The following is a 20,732-nucleotide window of genomic DNA, read 5'->3' as shown; positions in this document are numbered from 1 at the left end:
GTGAGACACTTGACAGTTCGCTATACTCCACAGCAAAATGGCGTTGTAGAACGAATGGACAGAACGATCATGAAGAAGGTTCGATGTATGTTGTCAAATGCCAACTTACTAAAGTCGTTTTGGGCAGAAGCAGCTTCTACTGCATGTTTTTTGATCAACCGATCTCCATCCGTTGCCATGGAGAAAAAGACTCCGCAAGAGGTATGGTCTGGTAATCCTACTAATTATTCTGATTTAAAGATTTTTGAGTGTCCTGTGTATGCTCATGTTGATAATGGAAAATTAGAACCGAGATCCATTAAATGCGTTTTTCTTGGTTATAAAGCTGGTGTAAAAAGGTATAAGTTATAGTGTCCTAAAAATAGAAAAGTTGTGATTAACAGAGATGTTGTTTTTGATGAAACTGCTATGCTACCTAACTTATCTCTTAAAGACTCTTCTAATAAAGAAAATCAAAAGTAGGTGAAGCATTAGATTAATACAGAGTCGACTCCTCAAGCCAGTACAAAAATTGAGAATAGAGTTGCTTCTTCACCGCAATACTCTATCACCAAAAACATAATTAGAAGAAAAATTAAACCTCTAAAGAAGTATACGGAGGCTGATCTAGTTGCTTATACTTTAAATGTGGCTGAAGATATAGATGCGAATCAAGAGCCATCTAATTATTCTTAGGCAGTTAGCTATGAAGACTTAGAAAAGTGGATGTTTGCTATGCAAGAGGAGATTGAATCACTCCACAAAAACAAAACATGGGATCTTATGAAAGTTCCTAAAGATAAAAAGGCTGTTCGTTGTAAATGAGTATTTAAAAAGAAAGAAGGGACTCTAGGAGTTGAAGAACCTAGATATAAAGTAAGGCTTGTTGCAAAGGGTTACAGTCAAATTCCAGGAGTGGACTTTACAGTTGTGTTCTCCCCAGTTGTTAAGTATAGTTCGATTTGAGCTTTGCTTGGTATTATGGCCATGCATGATTTGGAACTTGAGTAGTTAGATGTAAAAACTGTATTTTTGCATGGAGAACTTGAGGATGATATTTACATACAACAACTAGAGGGTTTTACAGTCTCAGAAAAAGTGGACTATGTTTGCTTACTGAAAAAGTCCTTTTACGGTTTGAAACAGTCACCAAGATAGTGGTACAAGAGGTTTGATTCCTTTATGACTTCTCATGATTTCAAAAGAAATAGTTTTGATAGTTGTGTTTACTTTAAGAAAAACAGTGATGGTTGTTTTGTGTATCTGCTTCTTTACGTTGATGACATGTTGATGCAGCAAAAGATAAATGAGAGATAAGAAAGGTTAAAGCCCAACTAAGTGAAGAATTTGAGATGAAATATTTAGGACCAGCAAAGAAGATACTTGGTATGGAGATTCTCAGAGATAGAAAAACAAGTAAATTGTACCTAAGTTAGAAGGGGTACATTGAGAAAGTTCTTTGCAAGTTCAATATGCAGAGTGCTAAACGTGTTAGTACTCCTTTAGCAGTCCGTTTCAGACTTTCATCGGCTTTGTCTCCACAATCAGATGATGAGATTGAGTACATGTCATATGTTTCATACTCTAGTGCAGTGGGATCTCTCATGTATGCTATGGTTTGTTCATGTCCAGATTTATCATATGTAGTTAATGTAGTTAGCAGATATATGGCGAATCCCAGTAAAGAAAATTGGAAAGCAGTTCAGTGGATTTTAAGATACTTGCGAGGTACTACTAATTTTTGCTTACAATTTGAAAGAACTACAGATGGAGTCATTGGGTATGTTGATGCCGATTTTGCTGAAGACCTTGATAGAAGAAGATCTCTTACAGGTTATGTCTTTACAATCGGAGGTTGTGCAATCAGTTGGAAAGCCACTTTGCAAACTACAATCGCTTTGTCTACTACTGAAGCTGAGTATATGGCGATTACTGAGGCTTGTAAAGAAGCTATTTGGTTGAAGGAACTCTTTAGTGAACTCAATGAAGACCTTCAAATCAGCACAGTATTTTGTGACAGTCAGAGTGCCATCCTTCTTACAAAAGATCAAATGTTTCATGAGAGAACAAAACACATTGATGTTCGGTATCATTTTGTTCGTGATATTATTGCTCGTGGTGATATTGTTGTGAGAAAAATTAGTACTCATGAAAATCCTACAGATATGATGACTAAGTCACTTCCTATAACCAAGTTTGAGCATTGCTTAGACTTGATTGGTGTTCATTGTTTAAGTTAAACCCTTAAGGGGTTTTATGGAAGAGGTGGAGAACTTGTTCGTTGAGAGTTCACGATGAAGAACTTGTTTATTGAGAATTCGTGTCAAGGTGGAGATTGTTAAAATTAAGTGACCCGAATCCTTATTTAAATAAAATACAGTGGTAAAATAAAATAAAAGAAGAATCCATATAGAATTACACTTATTTTATTTTATTTTAGAATAAGGTTTTTTAAACCTTATTAAATTCCATCTATTTGATATTGATTAGAATAAGGTGTTTCAGTCTTACTAGAATATGGCTTTACAAGCCTATAAATAGACATAGTCTATTCCTCTTATAATTAATTCGAATTCGACATAGTGAATTTTCTTCTCCTTTGCTCGTAATTTTTTCCCTAAAGGATTTCCACGTTAAAATTTATGTGTTTATTTTATTTTATTTTCACATATTCTTTTATAGCACTAATTAAATAATTTAACAAGACTAATGGTTTCACTTATAAAAGTAAACTAATAATAATCATCCTTTCCCAAGCAAGGAACACCCACCATTTTCTGATGATTTAAGAAGCTTCCATTAAATCTATTCATCATTTTTTAATCTATTTTCAGCTTATATTTGTTCTTTGCACTGTTTTTCCAATCTAGTTTTTGGGCATAACAATGTGTATAAATATATATACTTATTTTAATATTGTAAAATTGGAAATTTCTATTTTTTAAATATAATTCATATCAATTATTTTTAACAATGACTATGAAATAAAAATATTTTATTAAAAAGTAAAAGTATAAACATGTACATGTTATAAAAAATTAATATATAATAAAATGAAAAATTATTCTAAAATATTAGAATTACATACAATATTGCACTGTATTTGTGTTTTAAACATGCTTTTGACTAAATAGTTTTTATTGTGGAGAATAAAACCATGTAACACTTTCATTTTAAAAAATCATGTAATATAGTTCCTAATCTATGGAGTACCATTTAATTATCGACACAAAATAATATTCTATTCTAACATTTTAATATGTCCGTATTGAACCAAATGCTTGTTTTAAACTCTGATCAAAACGCTCCAAAAATATTAGTATACAAGCAATGGTGGAGCAGCCAGGAGAAGGCAGCGACATCTACACGCAGAGTGGAATTAGAGTAATTGGGAAAAACGTAATGGCTCAAAAGATGTTGATGGTGGCGGTCCTTGTGATATTGGGGACGAAGATGGCGACGGTTACGGTTGCGAATGCTTCATGTCTTGTGCTCCTTACTTCAACAACGCCACTCTCCAACTGCAAGACAATTGCTGTGACCGTCTCAAACAAGCCGTCGCTACTCAACTTGCCTTTGCAGCCTCTTAGACAACCCTACTTTGCTTACTTCTTTCAACATCCCCATCGATGGAGCTCTTAGGATCACTCGTCAGTGCGGTGTCACTGATGAGATCAACGGCTGCATCCCCGGTCAGTGTTTCTAGCCATCCTCTTTATTTCGTAGAAAAAACCGAAAATCAGCCGCTATATCGATTTAGACAAAGAAATTGAACCGATAATTTAAAAATATAGCTTTTAAACTTTTTATTTAAAAATCTTAATTTAATGGTTGCTCTCATTAAAATTTTTAAATCCATCCTACTACTAGTTAAGAACTTTAAAATTTTAAATAGGAATATAATACCTGCTTGAGCACGTTGAAGCTCAAGTTTTCTTGATTCTTGAAATAACAACAATAGAATTGAGCTAGAGATCCATCAATAATTTTAATTTTACTTTTAATTTTAAATAGTAAGATATGGCTGAACCATTCATATAAATTTTTTTTATCAGAGACTAATTATCCATAATATCATTATATGTTCATACTACAGCTACTTCCACACCATCTCCTTCCCCATCAGTCAACAAAGCATATCTTTTATTTTTATTTAGTTCTTCATTCATATTGTTTGTACTTTTTGGCTTTTTATTTGTAAGATATGGTTGAATTTTTCATAATTTTGATCAGAAACTAATTACTTATACATTGGATTATGTTTTGTTGCTATAGCTACTTCTCCCACATCTGCTCCACCCACTAGCTAACAGGTAGCAAAGCATATCTATAATTTTCTTTTTGAAAAAAAACATTTTCATTCTTTTGGTATTTTCATTGGGCATGAAATGAAAAACTTAACTCAAATACATACAATTTGAGAAGGAAATTTATCTAAACTTAAAATTATCTGAAGCTTTTAAAATCTAAAAATAATATTAATTTAACCTAAAACCAACTCTACCCGTCGAATCGAGTTGTCTAATTTAAGGATAAAAGGGGATCATATATTGGTATTAGCATGAATTACCTTTTCCTAGTGCTAATTCATCGTAATTTTCTCTCCCATTTTCCATCTTAAAATTTATAGGAGGTGAAAGTGGAGGCATTGACAACATAGCTTTCACTGGAATCATCACTTTATTCTTATTTTTAGCTTTCCTACATGAGTTGATGGGACACCACTCTAATTTAGGCATTTCGAGTTTGGATTATCTCTCTATGTTTATTTGTATACTTGTTTGGTCAGTGTTATTAGCATATACATTATTTATTCAGTCAGTCTTAATATTTTTGTTTGTACTATCAGCATCATTTTGGGTGTCTAAAGTTGAAACTACATATTTCTTTGTACTTTCATTTCAAATTGGCATACTTGAATCTGATTTTTTATATATCATTTTTCTATATAGTCTTTGTTGTTCACTTATTTGTTTACTTTTATGTTTATTGGTGAAATTTGATTCACAATCTAGCACAGGTGAACCTAAAATTTTATATTAAAGATTGAAATTGAATTATAATATTTTAAGAGATTAAAAGTTAATTTTTATCTTAATATTATATTATAATTTTATAATTTTTTACATAAATTTAAAATACTAATTTTTCATTTTTGAGAGGGGTTAAAGTTCTTACTTGTCCTCTAATATCAATATTACATATATCCATCAACTATGTACACCTAACAACATAATTGCCCCCTTGCTTATATGCATATATGCATCAACTTTCTAGCACCAATGAAGTTAAGGGTCTTAGGACATAGTCTAATGGGAAAGCTTATTGGCTTGGGATTAATTTGTCGTACTTTGCTTTTTTTTGTTTTGTTATCCTTTTAATAGAATTAACAATTTTCCTTAATATATATATATATACATTGTTGGGATCTAAAGTGGTTAATTGTTTGGACTGTCTAAGTTTAAAAATGTCTGATTACCTTGATGATAAAAGAGTGAAATGCATTTTCATTTGTTATGAAAAAGAAGCAACACATATTGGACTATACAACCCTCTCATCAAGAACGTTATTATTTCAAGAGATGTTGAATTCGATAAAGCTGATTACTAGACATGGAGCAAAGAAGAAAAAAATTACTACAGGAGAATAGACTTTTAGCGGCGTTTTCACAAGCGTCGCAAAAAACGCCGCTATAGTTTATTTAAAAAAAACGCACTCCACTATATAATAAACCTTTAGCGACGCTTTTTTTACAAACGCAGTTAAAAAATATAAACTTTAAAAAATATATTTTAATTAAATAATATTTATTTTTATATGATAAATATTATATTATGTTTTATTTTTGAAATTTGAACTTTAAACTATACACAATTTTTTAAAAATCATTTATATATAACTCAATAGAAATTATGTTCAAAGATTCGTTGTGTCACTAAACAGAGAAAAATGATTTATACAAATAAATAAAAGACAAGAGAAAATGAAGGTTCTAATGAGCAAACTATTTTATAAGCAAACAGAAAGAATAGTACAGGAAATTCTTAGTATCCTTCTTGAAGAAATCATTGGAAAATATAAACAGTATGAGAATGAGTACAAGGAAGCATCTTTAAGTTGAACCATTCTTGATGTCAGGTTCCTTGCATGTCTCAGGGAGAAAACACTTGCACACAACAAGGAAATGATATCCCTTTCTCCATTTGACTTAATCACCCATATTCTCTCATACCCTTTCTGCCAAGAGCAATTCTTCATGTTCTTCTCTTCTTCTTTCCAATTCCTGCATATAAATGTCCATGAGATTATGGTATTTGATGAGAAAATTAGTTCACAGCTGTGATACTCAACTCAAAATCACAGTTCTGAAGCCTTTGCTCAATTCTACCCCAAACTATATTTTACCTCCTACTGTTGTTTAACGTTATATATATAGAAATTATTCTTTAGTTCTAATATCTAAAATTACAAGAACAAAAGATAATATCAGGGTCTGATGAACAGTTAGATTTGACTAAAAATACCAGTAAATCCAATAAGCCCTAATTATAAATCTAAAAATTTAAAATCTAACTTTGGAACAAATTATAACACAACACTAACAACAAAAAAACACAAAATAGACAAACAATCACACAGCAAAACTAGAGCAAATACAAGAATTTAAAAAAGAAAAAAAAAAGATGATAAATAGCAGCAAAGCTAAAAACAAGTAGCAAAGTCAAACTACGCAGCGATAAGAAGAAAAGAACTAAAATTTTAAAATTTAAAATAGTACAGGGCCTAAAATTAACTAATTCAAAAAGTATTGGTCAAATTAAAATATAAGAACTAAATGCATAACTTTCGCAAAGTATAGGAACTAATAATAGAATTAACCCGATATCTTTCTGTTGATTTGAAGTTTCTATCTACCTTTACCAATTCTCTGAAGCACATACAAGATGGAGATTTCTAGATTTAATTTCGAGTCTTTTCGTGTTCGCGTTAAACTTTTTGGCTTACTGTTCCAAAAATAGTAGCAGAAAAGTATTCTAAATCCACTATGTTACTTGGCAAGTAATGAATTTCAGATCAGTTATTATTTGATATAATCTTCGATTTGAATAAAACTCATAAAATCGATAAAAACATTTATAATTATATTAAAAAAGAAAGTCATGTGTTCAATACTTAATATTTATATTTAAATCTATATTGTAAGTAATTAACACTCAAACATGAATAATAATTAATCATCCGTATTTAATTTGATCCAACCTCTGCGAGGCAACTCCATTTAACCAAAGTATTACAACTGCTTCTTGACATCACAATGCTAGTGGTCCAAGCTTTTACTCTGCTTGGCTTTAAGATGGGAAAGCACTGGAGTTGGAATATGGGCATCCATTTATTTTAATGGGAGTTGAACCAATGGACAGAATTCATGCATACTTTGCAGTCTCAGTTCTAATCCAAATTAATTGATTTGGAAAGACTCTACCAGTAGGGATATAAACTACTGCTGATAGCATACTCAATTAAGGCACCTATGGTTTGCCGATGCAACTAGGGACAACAAGCAAAGTTTGCATTTCAATCACTCTTTAATGCTTAAATTAATAGTTTTTGTTTAAGAAAATGAATAAAGATAGAAGATCATGAATAATTAACAGAATCAAAAGGAATCCTTAGAGACCTTTTAATGTTCATCTCCTCAATGAAGATCATGAGTATTTTTTAAAGTTATGCATTTAGTTCTTATATTTTAATTTGACCAATACTTTTCGAATTAGTTAATTTTAGGCCCTTTCAAATAAAATACCGATATCCAATGCTATAAAGTGCACAAGTTAAATCAAGATATCAGGACAGGCAAACTAAAAGATATAAATTACATTATGCAAGTAGATTATGAAAGAGTAAGACAAACCTTTACTTGCTTTACGTATGGAACAAGAACAATGAACTCCCCAACATCCATATCAAGTGTAAAAGAGAAGCTTAAAATACCTTAAATAGAAGAAGAAAACTGTGAAAAATCAGTGCATTAACAAGTGTATTTTTTAAGTTTATTTTAAATTTCTGTAATTTTTCAATAGAAACAATCTGCAAATAAATGAGTATTTTAAAATGTTAAGTCAGCAAAATTTAAAAAAATATTTAAATCTGAATTTTAAAATATTCTAAGAACTTCCATTCAAGCACTTTGTTTTTCTAAGCAATCAATAACTGTTTGATTCAACAAAATTATACACAAATAAAGACAATTAGGATTCAACAACACTCTTAGCATACGTGATATAAAAAGAATGAAGCAATCTAATGAACTAATCCAAACTAGCAAAGAGTTTAAAAAATCTACACCGAAACAATTGCATTGCTAGTTGTTTCTCTTACAATTTTTTTTTCCATCTTTGCTTTCTGCTTCCAATATTTCTTATTTTTTGCAGCAGCCTAAACATCCCTATCTTCGTCATCTTCAGAGTTGAAAGGCAATGGTATTGATGCACGGAACTTGCCAACATTGTTCAAATGTTCATTCTCCAACCTGCTCATTTTCAATAGGAAATGGCTATCACAATGTTCAAAGGCTTCGAATTCTTATACAGAATCTTTATATTGGTCTGAAAACATAAATGGTTCTAATTGAATAAACACAAGGCTGATCTAAAGGTTAACCTGAAGAAATTCCAGATGCCGCGACGAATGATCTCTAGACTGGCAACAATAGCAGCTAATGTTTCTCTGTGAAAGACACCTTAACATTCAACACTGTTTGCATCCATGCAAATCTCAGCAATATATTCAATGCCTGCATCCACCAATTTAATTACTTACTCAATGCTGCAAAGTCTCATTATCAATTAGAACTAGCACATGTTTTTCTTCTTACCATGGCCCTAAAATATATACCTTTGTAAGGAATAAGCAATTTATCTCTCAACCAACGGTTTTTAGAGCGGCGTTGAAGAAGCCCCCAGTCGACAACAAGGTCCCAATACATACCATAGATAGCTGCTATGGTTGAACAGATCTAAGCTACAATTCTCCACCCAGTTCCTGCATTCAGGCTATAAGCAGTCCTTGTGCAAACAACAATAATTGTCAAAAAGTACTTCAATCCATTGTATGCTTGCATTGGATCTTTCTATTCATGTAGGCGTCTGAGGCACTGATATTACACAAGGAACTTAAGTTTTTAAGTCTCCAAGGCTGATAAGAAGCTTAATAATTTCATCTAAGATGGAAGAAATACCTGAAGTAAACGGGACCAATATGGAACTACTGCAACAACTAAGTAGAAAGTGTTGAAAGCATCGTTCATTTTGCAAGTGTTCTGTCTATGTTTATAGTCTCCCCAACCATAATAGCAAATATAGAATTGCAGGCTTCTCAAGGCTTGCACCTACAATAAAACAGTCATAACTACATTTCCTATAACCCTTTTTTCCATCTAAAGATGTTAAGTTGTAATTGTAGAAGATTCATGCTTAGATCAGACCACACTCTTTTACCTAACTAGTTAACTGATCTGCCAAGAAGAAATCTTAGAATTTGACCTGCAACAAAAAGATATGCACCCATGAATATGTATATTTGTTTGGTTCTTAAATTCCAGCCATTTCTTTGAGCTTTAGTCATTTTTCCTTCAGTAATTTATCTTGTAAAGAGGAGCACAAATACCGTGGAACAGAGTTGTGAGAAAAAAAAAGCGACTTGAATGGTATAGGATGTTGAATGGGAAGATTAATATAACAAGTGCAAGCTGCAGAGACAAAAAACAAAAAAAAAGAAGGAACATGCTGAGTTTCAAGAAAGGTTTAAAATAAGAAGATTGATCAAGGAATGTACATCAGTTTAGTTCAGTAAGTCTTACTGTGACCAATATTAGGGGAAGCAGTTCAGTTAGTGCTTTGTAATCTCCTGTTTTAGGGTCCATTTCCATATCAAGATTTGAGATGACACTGGCCAGTGCTAAAGCTGCAAGACCAAAACTCAGGAGCAAAACTTCTCGATAACCAAGCTCGGTCCCTTGTTTGAAGCCAAATATGGGATCAAAAGAAAATTTTTATTAAAGAAATCAAATCTAAAGAAAAGGAATAAACGGAAGGTACCAAATGACTAGAGAGGATGACTTTAGAACCATGACCCATCAAATACTTTCTTTCCCTTCAAATCAGCTTCCTTTAAGTCCCCAACGCTCTTCTTTGTAGCCATGGTAGTAGCACTTCTTCAACAACAACCAAACGTATAAACAACGCTACACTTGAAAAAAGGATTAGAGAACCGATCTGCAAAATCAATAAGAAAATGGGGGTATTCAAAGTGAGAGTACTTATGAAGATGAGAGAGGCGGATATATCTAGACAGTGAAAAGAAAAAGAGTAACGAGAGAAAAAGAGTAGCTAAATTTTATTTGGGAGATTTAGGGCGAGCAACATAGATGACAAGAACAGGGAGCAACGAGCGGGTAAGCAAAAGTTATTTTTTAGGAGTAGAGACCGACGGCGATGGCGACGCAGCAGAGAGGTTAGTCGAGGGCGATGCACCAGGTGGTCCGGTCGGCGTCTTCGGTGGCAAATGGTTTGGGAATTTGGAGATGAAAATTTAGGGATTAAAAGAGAAGAGAAGGTATGGGGGAAATTTTGTTAAGGGGAAAAAGAATATCTATCGGGAGCACTTGGAATAAATTGGATGAAACTAAGACGAGGGAGTTTTGGTTAAAAAAAATGACGGTTGTGGCGTTTATAAAAAAACGCCGTTAATTCCACTCTTTTGCGGCGTTTATATGCTAGCGCCACTAACTCCTTAAAATTATTGTTAAAATCAATTAAACCTATTCAAATTAAAATAAAATTTTATTAATAAAATACTGTTGCACATTACATATATAATAACAAAATTAGTTTATATAATTTTATAAAATCACATTTATTAGTTTCATATAAAAATATTATTTTGATAAAAATAAAAAAATCTTTTTATCATTAATAACATTATGTAATATAAAGTTAATCATGGAAATTATGCATATGTACTAAAATAAATAAATATTACGGAAATTTTATTAATACAAGCATTATTCTTTTAAGTATGGTCCGCATTAGTTGTTTAGATTTTTATATAAATGGCATACTGGTTATTACATCAAATTTTATTAATTTTGTTACATAAAAATTCAATGAGTGTGCCATATTCTAGTATGATTATTTTACTTTACGAATTCAAAACATCTTTCGAATCGAGTTTTAAATTAAATTAATTGTAATTTTATAATTTATATCAATTTGAGTGCAATAATTGTTTGTCTATATAAATTAAATATTAAAAATATTTTTAGTTGAATCATATAAATGGAAAGAAAAATTTATAATTATAGTTATTTTTTTATTAAGTTGGTGTTATGGGTTAATCAGGTATATTAATTCAGTTGTGAAATTATTAATTTACCCTCTCACGTATAAATTAAGTTATAAGAATGTATATATATATATATATAATAAAAATTTGAAACACAATTAACTTTATGATTATAACCAAAATAACAATTAATTTTTATATAAACTTTTAAATTAATTTTTATATAAACTTTTAACAAATATACGAGTTAAATAATATTTGTTCGCATAGGAGTGTTAAATCTTAAAAAAGAAAAAGTAATTCTCTTAACATACTTTAACAAATTGAATACTAAATCACTTAATCTGTAAATGCTAAAATATGAGATAAGTATTTGTACTTTTCGTAAAATTAAAATTTAGTCATTATATTTCTATTCTTAAGAATTTAATTCCTCTATGTTTCAAATTTCTAAATTTAAGTTTAATTGTTAAAATTACTTTTTTATTATTATTAAATTCGTTAGGGATTTAGGATGTCGAATTTGGGAATGGGTGATAATACTTTAGGGATTTAGGATGAGGAAGAAGGGGGAAATAGAACTGGGGAAAAACGGGAAAAATCTTAAGTGTATCAGGTATGGGTAAAAAATAAGACAGCTAAACGACGAAGTTTTGAACAAAATAATTTAACACTAGCAGTGTTTATAACCTAGCGCCATTAAAAATGCACCTATTGCGGCGTTTAGGGTTTTAGAGGTTATAATTTAGTGTTTAGGGTTTGTTAGGTTTAGGGGTTTACTATTTTAGGGGTTATAAATTAGTGTTTATGATTTTTTTGGGGTTTGGGATTTTAGGAGTTATATGACTTTTAGCGGCGTTTTACCAAAAGCGCCGCTAATGCTCGGTTTTTAGCGGCGTTTTACCAAAAACGCCGCTATTGCTCTGTGTTTTACAATTTTTGCGGCTTTTTTTGATAAAACGCCGTTAAAGCCCTATTTTCCTGTAGTGAATATTGAAGGATTATTTTTCAATGATGATAAAGGCGATGACTTCATCAATCAAGATGAACAAGGTGATGATCGAAGTCCTCCACCAAGTCCTATTGCAACAACTCCTACAACAATATCATCACTAAGCAGCAGCAGTAGCTCAGAGGAAGCACCTGTAATAATGTGTAGTTTACGTGATATTTAGGATATCATAGAAGCCATAGAAACAACACTTGATTATTCTTTATTTTGTTTAATGAAAAAATATGATCCAATAAAATATGAAGAAACAATTGAATATGTCAAATGGAAGAAGACAATGGATAAAGAAATTGTAGCAATAAGAAAAAATGACATATGGGAGTTAACAAATTTGCCAAAATGACATAGTCAAATGGGTGTACAAAATGAAGACCAATAAAGAAAGAAAAGTGGAGAAATACAAAGCAAGACTAGTTGTGAAAGGGTACAAGTAAAGACATGTAGTGGACTATGATGAATTCTTTACTTCAGTCATTAGAATTGACACTATAAGACTTGACAACAATTGTAACACAAAATAAATGGAAGATTTATCAAATGGACATGAAGTAAGCATTCCTTCATGGCTACCTAGAAGAAGAAGAAGTCTACATCAAACAACCACTTGAATATAGCAAACAAGGATAGGAAGACAAAGTCTATCGCTTAAAGAAAGCTTTATATGGACTAAAGCAAGCCCCAATAACATAGAACACAAAAATAGATGAATACTTTTAGAAGAACGGGTTCATGAAAAGTCCATACGAGCAAGCCTCATATATGAAGAAATATAGAGTTGGTGACATAATGATCGTGTGCTTATACGTGGATGATATCATTTTCACGGGAAACAATTCAGATATGTTCAATGACATTAAGAAGCTATAATTAAAGAATTTGAAATGACAGATATTGGTGAAATGTCATACTTTCTAGGAGTCAAAGTGAAACAAATAGAAGATGATATATTTGTGTCTCAAAAAAAGTATGCAAAACAAATTTTAAAATAAATTCAGAATGAAGGATTGCAAGCATGTAGCCAATTTTAAATAAATTCAGAATGAAAGACTGCAAGCCTGTAGCCACGCCAGCAAAACAGGGCATGAAATTAAGTGTTGATTCAACTAGAGAATTGGTAAATCAAACGTTGTTTAAAAGCATTGTTGGAAGTTTAATGTACTTGACTATTACACGACCAGTCATCATGTACGCAATGAGATTAATTCGTAGATACATGGAGAAGCTAAAACAAAATCACTTGATTGCAACAAAGAGAATTTTGAAATATGTCAAAAGTACGATGGATCATGGTTTATTTTATATGCACTCACAAAGTTCAAAATTGGTTGGTTATTCAAATAGTGATTATGGTGGTGGCTTCGATAATCGCAAAAACACATCTGTATATTTATTCCATATTGGCTCTGCAACATTTTCGTTGTCATTGAAAAAGCAAAAAATAGTAGTTCTCTCAACATGTGAAGCAGAATACAAGGTTGTTGCAACGTGCATGTGCTAAGCTATTTGGTCGAAGAATATTTTGAGTGAATTATCTATTATACAAGAAGGTCCAATTACAATTTATGTTGACAAGTACACAATATCTCTTAAAAGAAATTTAATGTCTCATAGTTGAAGCAAACATATTAATACAAAGTATCATTTTATTTGAAAGCAAGTGAAGAAAAAAAAAGTGGAATTACTTTACTGTAGAATGGAAGATCAACAAGTAGACATTTTTATGAAGCCATTGAAAGTAAATATATTTCACAAACTCTTGGAATAAAAAGCTCGGTTTGAGGGAGCGCGTTAGAAGTAAAACCGACTTCCCAATGTCGGCAAAGCTTGAAGCCAAGAGTGGCTGTATAAGTTGACTTAAAACATGGCATTAAATTGGTTTACAAAGGTGGCAAAACAGCAACAAGGAAGCTTGTTTAAAGTTTCCCTAATGACAAGGATAAACAAAGAGTTGGCGTTGAAGCATATTGGATAGGCATGGATTTGCTGGAAGCTTCACAAGCTTATTACACCAGCCTTTGAGTCGGTTTAGGAAAACTATAAGGTTAGTGTAATATATGTAGTGAAGAAAAATTAAAAGTGTGAGATAAAAACTAGCAGCAGCTAGTATAGAGAGAAAAAAAAATTGTATTTGTATTGTGTAATATTTGTGTGTAATAAAATTATTTTCGATTATTTGCATTCTTTTCTACCAGTTCTTGAAATACCGAAGATCGAAGGAGCAAACTTAATGCAGTAGGCGATGAAGACTTGTATGATTTGACATTGATTACTGGGAGTTTGGTTTCAACATGTTCTTGCTTTAGTGAGTTGAAGTGATCTACAGCAAAAGGGTAGTGGATTGAGGGCTTAGATTGTTCTAGTCGACTGTAACAACTTGTTGATTGTACTGATTCTGTTTCCGTATTATTGGTCAATTCGGGCCTTAACCAGCCAGCATAAGTACTTAAATCGAAGTTGGTCACGGTATTAATCCCTCTACATTTGATTGCCGCAATATCGTACACACGAGCAGCCTCCTCTTGTGTGTCTGCAGATCATATAACCGTTACAGTTTTCAACCATGAACCATGGCTGAAAAGTTGACATATTTTTAACACAGGAAAGTATAGGAACTTACTGTAACTGCCAAGGTTTAGATATTTGTTTCCAAACACTCTCCCTATTCTAGCTTCCGATCTTCCATTGTGATAGTAGTGCCTGCAAGTTTTATCCAAAGGAATCTTTAGCTTGCAATACATGTGTCTCAAATGCACGAGGATATGATCCTCCAAATATATAAGAGCATAGGTCACCAGATTATCAAGAAAAGTACTTTGCAACTCCCCTGTACTTGGATACTCCTCTTGAGAACCCATTGCTCTTTCTGTAATAAAGAAAAACCCAATGGATATTAACTATTTAGCCTTTAGATAAGTATGTTAGTTTATGACTTGATAGATCAAGTGTTTACCTTCTTAATGAGGCCAAGAACTCCTCTTTGGTTACAGTTTGCATTATTTCAATCTCTTTTTCATAATATGATATCTGCAGAAACCATTGAGTGAGTTAGATCTGTTGTTTAAGTATACTACTTTAATTAAGACTATGTTGCTCCAACTAAATAAAATTCGTATCCAACAGATTTTTGGACATGAATACGAGATATGACCCTCCAAATACATTAAAGTAATTAGAAAAATGAATATAATGGTGTTGAATATATGTCTGTATCCAATACTTTAAACTGAATCTAGAAGATAATCAAATTTGTTAAATGAGAATATAAGATATACATACTGGAAAATTGGTGGAAGTTGGTGTACCCCAATACTTAAGTGCAGCTAAATCATATGCTCTTGCAGCAACTTCTTCATCATCATAAGCACCTGATCAAATTTCATATAAGATATCATTGTCTTTTCACATTAACATATATAAGACTTTTAGATTGTGTTTGGTTGAGAAGAAAAGTAGAGAGAAGGAAGGAGGGAGTATAAAGTGAAAAGAAAATAAATTGAGCTTGTTTGATAGGGAAGAAAAGTTAGAGAAAAGAAGATAAATGAGATGATCATTTTCCATTTTAATGAATAAAATTAATTTTTTCAAATTGAAATGATGAATAAAAGAGAAAATGTGAGAGAAATATATGTTAGATCAAAATGATGCATTTTTCAAATGTTTTATTTTATTTTTTTAACTCTACCAAGCAACAGACTGAAAGAAAATTACTTCTTCCTTCTAATTTTTCCATCCTACCAACTAAGCATCTATTTTTCTACCCTTTCAAATTTTCATCTTTCTATCTTCTTTTCACCCTATCAAGTAAAGCTTTAGGATTGTACATGTGTTAGAAAAGTGAAGAACTTGTGATGTACTCACCAAGGTACACTGCAGGATCCCGGAGCCGATTCCAAAGAACGAAAGAAGGGAAGAACATAGACAAATAATGTTTATAAGCATCCGAAATTGAAAATTATATTTAAAAAAGAACTAAAATGCAATGTAGATACATAGTTTACCTTGTTTGCCTTTCTTCTTTTGTGTAACATTCCATGAGAGCTTATCCCACAAGTGGGCTTCATATTTGCCAGTCCATCTATGCCTGTTGATTTTTATTTTTCATATTGATAGAGAGCTAGCCATGGATGAAAAAACATCGGAAATACTCGAATTAAAGGGTGGTATTGGAAACCTGCTGACTCCACGGAACCGGGAGCTTCGTTTCACAGTGGTTGCAACATTGCTGCTTTGATCATTTTGTTGCATACCTTGATTGTCATCATTTTGTTCATCCTTAACCATTATCATTTCCATTCCTTGTTTATCTCAATTGTTTTCTTCCTCCTCCTCTCTTTTGCTGGCTTTTGATGTTCCTATGGATGCTTGATCCCATAGACAGTATAAATTCATGTCCACACACATATATAATATGTTATCAATTTTGGAGCTATTGTGTTAGGTTAATTTTTGCATAAAATATTGTTGAAATCAAAACAAGTATGTCGATGAATTCAATAAACAATTAAAGACAAATTTACATTGTCCATGCAAATTTCACATGTCCATATTCTGTTTTCCAGCTCTAATATATATGTAGATTGTTTATTCCTTTTAAATTTGGCTGGCAAAGTCGGTTTGCTCTTTGGAAGTGAACGAAGGAAAGGTTAAATATATGCTGCCATTTAAAGAGATGTTAGTGTTTTGCTAGATTTTCCTATTCCTAACATCAAGTTGTGAATTTCTGGTTAATCCCTAAAAGAAAAAAAAAATCAAAGATCAATAGATTTATTGTGGTTAAATTCAGCCCATGGAATTTATTACTTTCTAACTTCACTAGTCACCTTCGGTTCACTGAAAATAATTTTTGGAAAATAATTTTCAGGAAATGAATTGATTTTCTGGAAAAGTACTGTAGTGTTTGGATGATTATGCGTTAAATATTTTCTGTCATTTTGACATTTTTTCTTGAAATCATTTTTTTAAAAGTTATTCTTAGTGAAACAAGCACAACATAAATATATTTGTTACAAAATGATTTGGCAAGAAAAGTTTATTTTATAATAACTAATATCATATATAAACTTGATAACTAATTAAAATTTAATTTAGAATAGATGTATTACATATATGAGGATGTATAGTAACATATTTGAGTTGGAAAAGATAAGTGAAATTAAATATGTTTTAAACAAATATTCATATTTATATAGTATAATATATTAATATATTATACTATAAAACATTTGTTATTAAATATTTATAAATTCTAATATATATTTATTATTAAAATATTATTAAAATATTTTTTAATAATATATTAAGAATATTATTTAAATTTAAAATTATTATTGTCAAATTTTATTATTAAAATTGTCGAAACCATTTTTTTAAAAAGGGGGTTGTAGACTTTATATTTTGAAAATGAAAACGAAAAAAACGGGAGTTGCCACCAATCGTTTTTATTTAGGCGTGATCGGATCACCTTGTAATTCAATCATTTTAATAAAAGTTTAAATTTACTAAAACGATAATTTTTGGTCGACAAAATCCAGAAAATAGGTTCAGGAGTCGGTTATGCACGAGGAAGGATTAGCACCCTCGTAACACCCAAAATTGGTACCTAATTGATTAATAAATGTCTTAGTGCCGAAAATTGAGAATTTTGAAGAGATTTTAAAATACGATCCTTTGTTAAAATGTTATTTAGTTAAAAAAATTTTTACAAAAAGAAGGGCATATTTAATGTTAATCGAGAAAAAAGATTACGTCCCGCAAGTTAGGATACAATGCCTTAAATCCTCGAAACGGGAATAAGCACAAAAAATTTTATTTATTTTAAAAGATATATAATTATTTCAGTTTTAGAAAGAAATCATATTTCGCAAGTTAGAACACGACCTTTTTAATTACCGAAAATATTTTAATTAAAATTTTATGGTTTAAAAAAGGACATTCAGTTATTTAAATTTAACGAGAAAGTCGAAACCTCCTAAATTAGGGTATGACTTTTCAAATTTTCAAATGCAGATCATTGCCTTATTTAAAAATTTCTGTTTGTGTATAATAAGAAAGATAGTATTTAAAAGGATGTATTTATTTTATTTGGTACAATATAAAAATGAATAAACATTTAAATATAACATATAGTATAATGATGATGATGCAATAATATAACTAAAACAATAAATAAACAACTGCATTAATTAATTAAATCTAAAATTAATTAAGTGGGATAATAATAGTAAAATGTAAAAGCGCATAAAAATATAAGTAAATGAACTTTAATTATTAAATAAGGTTGAAGAAATAATAAATAAATGAATAAATAAACTAATGAATAAAACAATTTAAAAAAAAAGATTTGAGGTTAAATAAATCAAGTATCAAATTAAAATTAAAATGACATTAGGGGATATAAATTATAAAATAATAAAAGTACTAAGGATTAAAAACAACAAAACCGAAATCGTAGGAAAAAAAAGAAACAACAAAAAGGACCTTATTGTAAACCCTTTAAAATCAGAAAGACCAAGACAACAATTAAGCGAGTAGATCTCATCTGGAAAAACAAGTCGGGGTTCGGGTCATTGAAAACGGCACCGTTTCAGGCGTCTGTCTCTTCAAATGGTCTAAGGAGCAAGTTGAAAATGAAGTAAAATTAGGTGATGAAATTAAAAAAACAGAAAGGTATTAAATTGAAGCAGGCCGAAAATGCGGAAAGGCTATTTGCACAAATAACCCATTTACCAGAAACACGTGGATCCTGAGACTTATCCGGGTCGGTCAGATCGGGTCAAGGTGAAACAGTGCCGTTTTGCCCATTTAATGCTTGCCCCAAAACGACGCCATATGGGGTATTATATAAGTCAAAATTCTATCAAAAAATTTATTTACCACTCACTTTAAAAAAAACCTTAAAACATTTCACAAAAGCTCTCCCCTTCCCCGATTTTCGGCCATCGGTCCGGCCTTGCTCCGGTCACCGGACCGCCACGCCTCCGCCGTGGTAGCCGCCGTCCACGATAGCTAGAAAATCGAAAAAAACCAATTTTTAGAGCTTTCGACTTCCCGAGCCCATTAATAATTGATTTTCATCGGAATCGACGGACCTCAACCGCTTACGGCAGTGCAAATGCAAAAAAAAGGTAAGATTTGATTCTTTCTTTTTTATTTTCCTTAAAAACTAGTAGAAATATAAGTAGAAAAGAAGAAAAATAAGTAAATAATAAAAACTAAAATGACCACCTTTTCCAAATTTTGTTTCCAATTGCTCTTTTTTATATTTGATTTTTTGTATTGATTTCGTGTGTATTGTGTTCGTAAAAAAAAATCGATTGTTTTTGGCTTTTATAGCGAAAGAAAAATAAAGAAAAAGAAAATACAAAGTTTTTTTGCTATCGTTCTTTTTTCTCTGTGCTGTTGTTCTTTTTGTTTTACTTGCAGGTACGGAGGCTATAGGTGGCGTGTGGACTTGGAGGCATGAAGAGGAACGATGCTGGAGGCTGTTGCGGCGCAAGAGGAAACCTAGGGTTTCCGAAAATTTCAAATGTTTTGGGCCTATTGGCTTTTTTTGGGCTAGTTTTTTTTATTATTTTGGGCTTATAAAATTTTGACATTTTTGTAAATGGAATGTTTATTTTATTTGGATTTGGATTTGGTTTTATTTTTTATTTTTTGTTTTTGTATGGGCACGAGCAAATTGGGCTGATTACAAAAATAAAATTATATTAATAAATAATTTATTGAAATAATTGTATTAATAATTTATTATATTATTAAATATAAATAATTAAATATGTTTGTTTAATAATATTGAACATTATAATATTTTATATTAATATTTTAATATTTTTAAAAATAAAAATATCATTTTTTATTATTAATATATTGATATTAGGTTTGATGCAAGTTAATATTTATATGAAAATAAAATTACTTCATGTAGGCAAAGGCGTAGTCCTTCCCTCTAAGGTGGAAAATTTTTTTAAAGCACCTCCTCAAAATTAAAAAAAAAAATAGTTTTTTTAACATTTGGTTAAATAAAAAATTTGTAATTTTAGTTTTCTTTTTGAAAAATTAATAGTTTAATTCAAATATTTTTAATACAAAATTTTTAGTTGTCCCTAAAAATTTATAAGTTTATCTCTGTAACGTCCCCTAACCCTATACTGTCACCGGAACAAGGTTACGAGACATTACCAGTCAGTACAGTCCAATTCCGGTCATTAATTAAAATAAATATTCACACACATCCTAGTTTTAAGATGTAGTCCCTTTAATGGGCCCTTGCGATCCAATATGAACAGTAAATTCAATTCGGAACTAATTTAGAATCACTACGAATTTTTAGTAAATTTCAAAATTCATACTATATACCGTTGCCAACCATAATTTACTTATTTCATCAATACTTTTACA

General features: G+C 30.9%; 1 protein-coding gene and 1 pseudogene across 1 annotated transcript; both read right to left on the bottom strand.

Annotated features, from left to right (window-relative positions):
• Positions 1-5,964: 5,964 nt before the first annotated feature.
• Positions 5,965-10,180, bottom strand: LOC107893977 (phosphate transporter PHO1 homolog 3-like; annotated as a pseudogene).
• Positions 10,181-14,027: 3,847 nt separating this feature from the next.
• On the bottom strand, positions 14,028-16,672 carry LOC107892364 (AP2-like ethylene-responsive transcription factor At1g16060). The gene is made up of 8 exons (XM_016817433.1): positions 16,507-16,672; positions 16,334-16,416; positions 16,194-16,202; positions 15,612-15,700; positions 15,286-15,359; positions 15,148-15,198; positions 14,953-15,032; positions 14,028-14,862 (listed from the first exon to the last, which is right to left on the bottom strand). The coding sequence occupies exons 1-8, from the start codon at positions 16,626-16,628 to the stop codon at positions 14,495-14,497; spliced, it is 876 nt and encodes a 291-aa protein (XP_016672922.1). The 5' UTR covers positions 16,629-16,672; the 3' UTR covers positions 14,028-14,494.
• Positions 16,673-20,732: the final 4,060 nt, after the last annotated feature.

This window comes from Gossypium hirsutum, chromosome A09 (assembly GCF_007990345.1).
Source record: "Gossypium hirsutum isolate 1008001.06 chromosome A09, Gossypium_hirsutum_v2.1, whole genome shotgun sequence".
NCBI lineage: Eukaryota > Viridiplantae > Streptophyta > Magnoliopsida > Malvales > Malvaceae > Gossypium > Gossypium hirsutum.
This window is presented reverse-complemented; position numbering and strand designations above follow the sequence as displayed.

Excerpts from the sequence above, each read along its gene's own strand:
- LOC107892364 (XM_016817433.1), bottom strand. The coding sequence starts at position 16,628 with ATGGAAATGATAATGGTTAAGGATGAACAAAATGATGACAATCAAGGT. Across the intron at positions 15,033-15,147 it reads AAGTACAGGGGAGTTGCAAA|GCACTACTATCACAATGGAA; the intron begins GTACTTTTCTTG and ends TAAAACTTGCAG. Across the intron at positions 14,863-14,952 it reads TCTAAACCTTGGCAGTTACA|ACACACAAGAGGAGGCTGCT; the intron begins GTAAGTTCCTAT and ends TATGATCTGCAG.